This window comes from Hibiscus syriacus, unplaced genomic scaffold, assembly GCF_006381635.1.
Source record: "Hibiscus syriacus cultivar Baekdansim isolate YM2019G1 unplaced genomic scaffold, ASM638163v2 tig00110418_pilon, whole genome shotgun sequence".
Classification (NCBI taxonomy): domain Eukaryota; kingdom Viridiplantae; phylum Streptophyta; class Magnoliopsida; order Malvales; family Malvaceae; genus Hibiscus; species Hibiscus syriacus.
In genome coordinates, this window is record NW_024062730.1 from 1150621 (window position 1) to 1160883 (window position 10263).

Sequence of the window (10263 nt, forward strand, 5' to 3'; positions counted from 1 at the left end):
TTTTCAGTAGCCACAATAGGTTTTATACAAAATTATGTAAGCCTAATCACAAATGAAGGCTTTGCTCAAGGGTAATGCTTTCTTTTTCTCCTCCATGTGGCAGTACATTAGTTCGAACCCACCCCTCTCAATATGTTTAAATTTGTTTTTCCTTTAACCTGATGTCACCATATGGTTGGACGAAAAAAATTATATTAAATAAATTAAAATTTTATAAAAAATCTCTCCAATCATATGATGACACATGGCATCATATGATTAGAGGATTAAATTAAATTATGACTAAATTGAAAGAATGTATAAATATCCAGGATCAACTGTATAATTATATCAATTTTATTAACTACGCCATCACTTCTGTTAAATGTTAACGTCTAGTGATCTGATTGAATGCATTCAAATAGTTAGGTGTATAATTGACAAGAATTCAAAAATCATGGTCGAAATGAAAAAATGGCTATAGTTGAATGTTCTCTGGTATAGTTTATCCATTTTAACTATCAAACTTTGGCGTTCAAAATTTAAGTCACTACTAGGAATTCAAAATCTAACATATTTTAAACGTGATATATTACATACACGGTTCAACATTTTTCATACAGTTAAATAAATTTTATATATTCAAAGGTAAACAAAAATAATTCAATTCAAACTATGATTAAATATGCTTAAATGGTCAATAATTTTTAATTAAATAGAGAATAAACAATATAGCGAACAATGGTCAATACATAAAATAGTTCCCCAAGCATTTTCAAAACGACACGTGTACAGAGCGTTATGCATAATTTGACGCTGATACAGAGGAGGATGAAGGCGTTGGACATTCAACGGTCAGAGTTGCAGAACAGAGAGCACAAGGGGACGTGATGTTAAATATTTCATATACGATTTTCTTCCACTGTGGGGACTTTAAATCCCTAATGGAAATTTGGGTCTTCATTTTATATAATTTAAAGAGACACATTTCCAGTTTCATATATATGTATAGCCACCTCCCATTGACCAATTAAGCACCTCCCCTTGTGTTTTGCTGCCTGTTTCCTTCAAAATCCCCTTTGTTTTTCTTCATTAAAGAAAATGACCCTTTAAATGGAGATGAGCCTAGGAAGGGGTAGCTTATCCAAATTTAATGGATTTTGATTTTATTTTTTATTTTTAAAATTTACATTTTGATTATATATATATATATATATAATTCGGATCAAGTATAAATTTTAACTTAAAACATCTGATTGAATTTTAAGTTATATGAAATGAAAAGATTAAATTTTATGTCGAGTGGGTCAAAAATCATGGATCCGAGGACCTCGGGTTATTTTCATCTTCCAGGTCCCCTTAAATGGGTTAATCGTTTTCGTCGAGAACTCGTATTCTTCCTCGTCTTCCCCATATGTTTTGACCATATCAGCTTCATTGTCTCATCTTCATCCCACATGGGTATTTGCTGGGATAAACCTGCAAAGTGTGCTCATGCTTCTTCCCCTAATTTCCCGGTTCCCTCCATCTCGAAACCCCACACACCAGTTCCCAGCAATCTCAAAGCCGATACATCTGTTTCCACAAGTCTCAAGTCTTTCACTTTCAGTGACCTTAAAAACGCCACTAAAAACTTCCGGTCCGAAACACTCCTCGGGGAAGGAGGATTCGGGTGTGTTTTCAAAGGTTGGATCGACGAGAACACGTTTGCGCCGACCAAGCCGGGAACCGGCATCGTTGTAGCCATCAAGAAACTCAATGCAGAAAGCTTTCAGGGTCACAAAGAATGGCTTGTATGTAAAACTCTTGTTTGTTATTCTTCATTGTAATTTCCATGGTCTGATTCCATATTTGTTCGTTGTAGCCATCAAGAACACGTTTGCTATTTTCTTTGAAAGCTCATATTTGTGAACCTGATTCCTTGGTGATCAACATTTTGTAGGCTGAAGTTAACTATTTGGGTCAGCTTCACCATGAAAATCTGGTGAAACTCATGGGTTACTGTATGGAGTCTGAGAACAGACTTTTGGTTTATGAGTTTATGCAGAAGGGAAGTTTGGAGAATCACTTATTTAAAAGTAAGCTTCTATCTTTCTGCAGATTTAACTGTTTTCCCACTGATCTTCTTCTCATTATGTTTTTTCTTGTTGCAGAAGCTGTTCAACCGATTTCTTGGGCTACAAGGATGCATATTGCCAGGGGAGTTGCACAGGGATTGACCTTTTTACATAGCTTAGATGCTAATGTGATCTTCCGGGATTTAAAGGCTTCCAATATTCTTCTTGATTCGGTAAGTGTTCTGGTTTGGGATCGAGTCGCAGAGCCGATGTGTTCCGGTGAATCATTCAGTCCGAATCGATTATTAATATTGTTTCCAAACTTATGTAGGATTACAATGCGAAGCTTTCGGATTTCGGGTTAGCAAGAGATGGTCCAATTGGTGATAACACCCACGTTTCGACCAGAGTTGTCGGAACCCAAGGTTATGCAGCCCCTGAATATGTTGCTTCAGGTTTCTTCTCAACTCTGCTCTGCTTCCCCTCTATACGGCATGTGCGCGAGGCTTAGAGCTGTTAAGCATAATATGCTCAGCATGATCATGCCATAAACCACTTTTTCGCATTGTTCATTTCGTTTCCAACATTCAAGTAGAGATGAGAAATTGTGGGAGGTAGGTTAGTAATTAGTATAGTTTTGTTATACCTCCTCCGGAACTCCGAAAAATTTAGAGGAAAATTTTTTAGTACCTTCTTAATACACAGAATTTCCGGAGAGGAAGCCTTCGGAGAATATCTCGGGAAGATTCAAATTCTTGACACTACTTATAATAGTCCTACATGATTTATCAGAGTCAAATATATCGTTAGATGATTATATTCATCTAACATGGTAGCTTAGAGGTACTCATAATAACCCTAGTCTGATACCAGCTACTAAAGTCTCTACAAAACCTCTCGACCGAGATTAAGAGAAGGAATGGCACGACTTCATTCTCATATCTCTCTTTTCTAGCTTCTCATGGAAACAAAACATTCTGACATCGACCAATATCCATTTAAATATTATATGTGATTCTCTGCCCGAATTAAAAGAGAGAAATTACCTATAATTTCCATAACCAATATGTTTCCATCAAACAAGCTTCGTGAAAACGGCTCGGAAATTTATCTGCAGACTTCTTAGTAAGTTAGTCTCTCAATGGTGGTACAAGTAATTTGTTTAAACATTGCATGCAGGTCATTTGACCCCAAAGAGCGATGTGTACAGCTTCGGTGTTGTACTCTTAGAGCTGCTTTCGGGACGCCGGGCAATGGACAACGAACAAGTCGGGTTTTCGGAAGAAACACTGGTGGAATGGGCGAAACCCTTCTTGAGCGACAGCCGGAAAGTACTACGGATAATGGACACGAGGTTGGGTGGGCAGTACTCGAAGAAAGGAGCGCAAGCCGCTGCAGCACTCGCGTTGCAGTGCCTGCATACCGATCCAAAGAACAGACCATCCATGGTGGTTGTGTTGGCTTCATTAGAACGTCTGCATGCAACAAAGCAAGCAGCACCGAGGACGCCCCAGCATTTACAAGCAAAGCATGGTCACCATGGGATTAAGCATGTCAATAGCCCTCACAAGACAAGAATTTAATTACAAATTCACTTTGAATTTTTTTTTGGTTATAGTATATATATATTATATGATTAGACGTGGGTTTTTTTAGGACACTGACGGATTTTATTATATTCTAAATTCGTGATTTTTGGTTAAAAAATTGATGACAATCTGGGATGGATGTTAATATGTTATCTTAGATATGATAGAATCTAATCCTAAAATCTCAAACGACCATCATATCTCAGACAACAAATTAAAATCCAACTCAGACTATCGTTAATTTTTAACAGAAAAGGACGAGTTTAGAACATAATTAATAGTCGAGTTTTAATAGTTAAGAAACTCAATAAATTAACATTCTATAATTGAAGGATCGTTTTGTAACTTTAATAGTTGAGTGATTCAATAAAGTAATTTTTTATAGTCAGGGCCCATTTGTATATTTTATCCTAAATTTATTTGGATTTTTTAATATTATTTTTAAAAAGTTAATAAATATGTAATAGACTTGTACCAAAATAATATTTTGGATATTCCCGGTCTTTTAATTTATCATGGCGTACATTTGCGTTTCTCTCTGCGCGCACGTTAGCGGGGCTAATGGAGCCTGAGATTCCCTCCGTCGACGGTGATTTCTCCATTGTCAATCGATTCGTTTCTACTGGTTTCTTTATTTCTCACCTTCTTGTCTCGCAAGATGGATTGGAGAAAGCTTTTTAAATGTCAAGAAAGCCAAAAGCTATCATTTCCCCCCCCCAAAATCGACCGATAACAATCCGATTGTCTGTCCTCCGCCAGAGGTCTTTGAAGCTGGAACATCAGTCTGGAAATCATCTCTGGTGGGTCAATTTCTCGGGGCGCCACCAAATTTCACCGCTCTGCAAAGAATCATTGAAACCTTATGGAACCACCCAGCTAAAGGAGAAGGAGTTCAGGTCAGTTACGCCGGAAACAACCTTTACATCTTTTCCTTTGCTAATGATTCTGCTAGAGACTGGGTCCTTGATAACGGACCTTGGCATGTGTTCAACAAGCCTTTAATCTTAAGAATTTGGGAGCCTAACTTACAAAAGCTCGATTTTTATTTTGCTCATCTGCCTATATGGATCCATCTTTACAATGTGCCTCTAGAATTATATACTCAAGATGGCCTAAGTTATATTGCCAGTGCACTAGGGAAACCAATCTCCATGGACTCTTTCATTGCTTCTAAAACTAGATTGCACTTTGCTAAAGTTTGTGTTGAGGTTGATGTTAAGCAGAAAATTCCTGACTCTGTAGAAGTAATTCTTGCAAATGGTCTTAAAACTCTTATTTACGTTGAAGTTCCTTGGTTCCCAAATAGTTGCAAGAAATGTGCCAAATTTGGACATTCTGAAAAGAATTGCCCATCTCTACATTCAACTGCTCCAATGAAAATTTGGAGAAAAAAGGTTGAAGTTAACATTAGTATTGAAACAAAACCTCATGCAAACTCTGATGATTTACAACAAGATCACACTGAACCTTCTGATTCTCACTCAGAAGCGGTTACGGTTAGTCACCCTCAAATTCAATATGATCACACTCCTAAGGACAACTTAACATCCTCCTCAATCTTGCTCCCTGCTGAAGAGAATTCTCCAATCAATAAAGCTTCCTCTCCTCTATCTGATGAATCTGCTCTAATGGAGACTCTTTCACAGCCTTTTCTCTCCCCCACCAGAGATAAAAAATCTTCGACTTCAATTCCTAAAAGAGGTAGAGGCAGACCACTAAAGGTCAAAACTAAAGTCCCTCTTAAAGGATCTGCTAACAGGTTTGAAATCCTGAGTTTAATTGATGAAAACTCCCCTAATGTTGAAATCCAACCAAAGAAATCAAGACTTGCTGCTTCAGGAGTTGCTAATCTCCTTAAAGAGTTAAAGGCTACAAAGAAAGAGCATTTAGTTAAATCTAAGACTCCTGTTGATAAATGAGAAACTTCAAAATCCTCTTCACTATGATAGTCTGCTTCTGGAATATAAGAGGATTAAACAATCCTCATAAGCAAATAAAAGTCCTTCAAAGGGAATATCTTCACAAAGCTGATATCCTTTGTTTGATGGAAACTCGTATCAAAGCTGAAAAATCTGACAATATCCTGCATTCTACTTTTGGGAGCTGGAAGGTGATTACAAATTATAATTTTGCCTCTAATGGTAGACTATGACTGCTTTGGAAAAAAGGAATAAACATTTCTTTCATCAACTCTTCTGATCAAAGTATCACTGTCAAGTGCCAATTCAATAATATTCCTTTTATCATCACTGCCATTTATGGCAGTAACAATGGAACTATCAGAAGGCAATTATGGCAGCACCTTAGAAGCCTTGATTCTCAACTCAATTCTACTCCTTGGATTCTAGGAGGGGATTTCAACACCTATCTACATTACTCTGAAAGTTCTGATTCAGATATTTTAGGTCCTTATCAATCTTCTGATATGAGGGATTTTCAAGATTTGACTCAAGACCTTCTTCTTCAAGATCATTACTACTTTGGCCCTTCCTTCACTTGGAGTAATAAACAAAAGGATACCTTCTTAGCAAGGAAGCTTGATAGAGTTTTAATTAACTCTTTCTGGGCCACTGCCTTCCAAAGATATTTTGTTGAATTCTATGCCACTGGTCCTTCTGACCACTGCATGGCACTGGTTTGGTTAAACAAAGAAATCTAAACTAACAGACCCAAACCTTTCAAGTTCTTCTACTTCTGGTCAAATCATCCTACCTTTCTTGATATTGTCACTCATTCTTGGCAGCAACCTGTAAAAGGCAACCCTATACAAACTCTGTTCCTCAAGCTAAAATGACTTAAGCCTTGCTTAAAATCTCTCAATAAGGATTCCTACAGCAACTTATCTGATAGGGTTAAACTCAAGAGAGTTGAGCTGGAATACATACAAATTCAAACTCTCAAAGGGGCTAGCACTATTAAAGAAGAGCTTAATATTCAAAATGATCTCTATAATCTTGAAGAGGCTGAAAATCAGTTCCTTAAGTAGAAAGCCAAAATTAATTGGATCAAAGATGGAGACAAATGCTCCAAGTTCTTCCACTTTGTCATTGCTTCCAATAACAAAAGAGATACCATTAGAGTCCTTATTGATTCTCAAGGCAAAAGGTTGGAATCCTTTGATCAAATTGCTACTAAAGTTCTCGAGTTCTTTAAAATGCAGCTTGGTTCTGTAAATCCTAATGTTAAACACACTGATTTTCAGTTTTTGAAAAATCTGCTCCACTACGATCTGCCTACAGAACTTTCCAATGATCTTATTAGAACTGTTTCTAATGAAGAAATCAAAGAAGCTCTTTTTAGTCAAGGAAATGACAAAGCCCTAGGACCAGATGGGTTCACACCCCTTTTTTTTCAAAAAAAAACTTGGCATGTGGTAGGAGATGATGTAACCAGTGCTATCAGATTTTTCTTTCAAGAAGCTTTCATTATGCCTGCCTTCAATGCCACAATAATAGCCTTGATTCCTAAAATACAGAACCCTAGCACTGTTAAGGATTACAGACCAATATCTTGCTACTCTGTGTTGTACAAAATCATCACCAAAATCCTTGTTAAAAGACTAACCATGCTGCTGCCAGAAATTATTACTCCTAATCAGTCTGCCTTTGTTAAAGGAAGATCTATCATAGACAATACCCTCCTAGCTCAAGAACTTGTAAAAGGTTATGGAAGGAAGCTTATATCCCCAAGGTGTGCCCTCAAAATTGACCTTCAAAAAGCTTTTGATTCTCTTAATTGGGAATTCATTTCTTGCATCCTTAAAGCTATAGGGCTGCCAAACATCTTCATAAGCTGGATTGAATGTTGTTTTACTGAAGCTAGGTACTCTATATCTCTCAATAGTAGTTTGGTTGGTTATTTCAAAGGCCAAAGGGGATTAAGACAGGGTGATCCTTTATCCCCTACCCTTTTTGTGCTTGCTATGAACATACTCTCTAAAACCCTTAACCTTGCTGTTGCCAAAGGGATTTTTGGGTATCATCCTAAATGCAAAAAGATAGGCCTTACCCATCTTTCATTTGCTGACGATCTTTTAATTTTCTGCAAGGGAAAATCTGACTCTATTGCTGGTATTATCTCTGTCTTAGATCACTTCTATCTCATGTCAGGGCTAAAGCTTAATGTAAGCAAGACAGAACTCTTTGCAGCAGGAATTTCTTCTCAAAGTCTTCAAATAATCAAAACTATTTCTGGATTCAAACAGGGTCTTCTTCCTATTAGATATTTGGGGGTTCCTTTAGTCACAAAAAATTAATTGAACAAGACTATCAGCCTCTTATTGATCAAATTAAACTCAGACTCCATCACTGGTCCAGCAAGCTCCTAAGCTATGCAGGCAGGCTTAAGTTAGTTAAAACAGTATTGTACAACATGACTAACTTCTGGTGCAGGCAGTTTAATATTCCCCAAGCTATTATCAATTGTATTAACCAGCTTTGCTCTCGGTTCATATGGAAAAGAAATGATCAAGCTGCTTCTGAAGCTAGGGTCAGCTGGGCGAAACTTTGCTGCCCCAAATCTAAATGAGGGTTAGGTCTTAAAAACATTAAATCCTGGAACACAGCTTGTATGATCCAGCTTATCCGTAACATTCTCACTGCTGAAGGGTCCCTTTGGGTCGCATGACTTTACTCCTATGTTATTAAGAATGAAGACTTTAGAGACATGGCAGTAAAACCTTCACACAGCTGGAGTATTAAGAGAATTGGGAAGCTTCGTACTACTGCTCTTCCCATTCTTAGTACAGGAGCCAAAACTACTAAAGAGATTTGGGAAACAATTAGGGACAAAAGAACCAAGGTACATTGGCATAAAATCATATGGTTTCCTTCCCACATTCCAAAAATCAGTATGATTGCTTGGATGGCCATCATAGACAGACTTCCAACTCGGGAAAGACTGTCTCGGATATGATTTGTTCTTGATCAAAGCTGCGTGTTATGTAACTCACATGACTTGGGGAGAATTGATTAATTGGGCGTCAGACAATTGGAAAGGTAAATCACTCCTTTCAACTATACTGAAACTTACTTGGACCTCGTCTATCTATCTGTTATGGGAGGAGAGGAGTAGAAGAATTTTTCGTCGAGAATCAAGAAATGCTGAACAAATTCAGTCTACAATCAAAGAGCTTGTCCGAATCCAACTTAGAGGCAAAAATATAAATAGAATTGATAATGTTAATTGTAATTTATGTTATAATTGGGGTATAGTTTAACCATTTTTTGCTGTAAGTTTTGGTTTTACTCCCTTTTGGGATTGTTGTTGCTACTTTGCTATTTGGATAATAAAAGTTAACTTATCCAAAAAAATTTTTTGACTTAAGTCATTTTTTTTAAAGAGAGTGTTATTTGGGAACGTTTAAACCAGGGAAGCAGTGGCCAACTGATGAGGCTTAGGGATGGGCTTGAGACCCGAACTCGACAGGTTTCGACCCGACCCGATCGGGTCAGATTTTTTTTAAAAAATCAGGTTCGGATCGGGTTTAGGGTGAAAAATACCAGACCAACTCGAAAAATATATAATTTTACCTTATATATTTATGAATAATTACAATAATATTCCTATATATATTATTATTTTTCAATTAAGTCATTGTTTTTATTGAATAAAAATAATTTTTTTATTATTTCGGGTCGGGTCGAGTTGGATTTTTCAGTTATATATCGGGTTGGGTGAAAACTTATTTTTGTCAGGTCGGGTTGAGTCTTGGGTGGATGACTCCTTGTTTTCGGGTCGAGTGGACCAAAAACCCGACCCAACCCGACCCATCCCATCCCTAGATGAGGGTGAGCGTTATTCGTCATTATAATTTATTTATGGATCAAATTAAAATACTAGGTAAACTATCTATCTAGTTTATTCACTTGTTATTTTATTTCTATTTGAATCATTTAATACTTTTTTTAAATTTTTTTTATCTAGTCACCCGATAACACTAATATTAATGTGATAGTTTTTATAATTTTCATGTTATTTTCTCTTTTATTGCACCATCTCAAGGTACTTTTTAATTATTATTTTTTAACCAATAAAATATTAATACATGTCATCACCTCACAAGAATAAAATCAAAGAAACTTTAAAATCACATAGAGGAGAATCAAACCTTCTTAAAAAGGGGGTCAAGCACATAACCACTAAGCTAAGTATGTTACTTGTGTCAATTTCACCAAAATTTATATTCAAGTTATGTCATATTGTCACCACAAAATTAATGATTTTGGTTGAATTTGATATTCAAATCTAGGATATTTGATATAAATAACTAAACATTTAGTCATAAATCATGATTCGAAAAGCTCTTTACGAGCTAATATTAGGATTTTTTTTGTATAACCATCGGTTTCTGATCTATTGATCGATTAATCCGGATTTGTTACTGCAGAGGCAAGGGGATCCTCCCAACCCATCTTACTCCATTCAATACAATCAAATTGATATAAATCAGATATGTGGCTAATACTAGGACTAGGATTTTTTTTGGGTATAACCATAGGTATCTGATCTATTGGTCGATTAATCTGGATTGGTTACTATAGAGGCAAGGGCGACCCTCCCGACCCAACTTACTCCATTCGCAATCGTCAGGATTTGAACCCTGACCTTACTTAAAGGATCTAGTGTCTCATCTCACC

At 36.6% G+C, this 10263-nt stretch overlaps 1 protein-coding gene across 1 annotated transcript; it reads left to right on the forward strand.

Annotated features, from left to right (window-relative positions):
- The first annotated feature begins 1310 nt into the window (after positions 1-1310).
- Positions 1311-3653, forward strand: LOC120124381 (probable serine/threonine-protein kinase PBL3). The gene is made up of 5 exons (XM_039143083.1): positions 1311-1772; positions 1922-2057; positions 2133-2269; positions 2368-2491; positions 3216-3653. Exons 1-5 carry the CDS (start codon positions 1437-1439, stop codon positions 3617-3619), a joined length of 1137 nt encoding a protein of 378 aa, XP_038999014.1. The 5' UTR covers positions 1311-1436; the 3' UTR covers positions 3620-3653.
- The last annotated feature ends 6610 nt before the right edge of the window (positions 3654-10263 follow it).

Excerpts from the sequence above, each read along its gene's own strand:
- LOC120124381 (XM_039143083.1), top strand. The coding sequence starts at position 1,437 with ATGGGTATTTGCTGGGATAAACCTGCAAAGTGTGCTCATGCTTCTTCC. Across the intron at positions 1,773-1,921 it reads AGGGTCACAAAGAATGGCTT|GCTGAAGTTAACTATTTGGG; the intron begins GTATGTAAAACT and ends AACATTTTGTAG. Across the intron at positions 2,058-2,132 it reads GGAGAATCACTTATTTAAAA|AAGCTGTTCAACCGATTTCT; the intron begins GTAAGCTTCTAT and ends TTCTTGTTGCAG.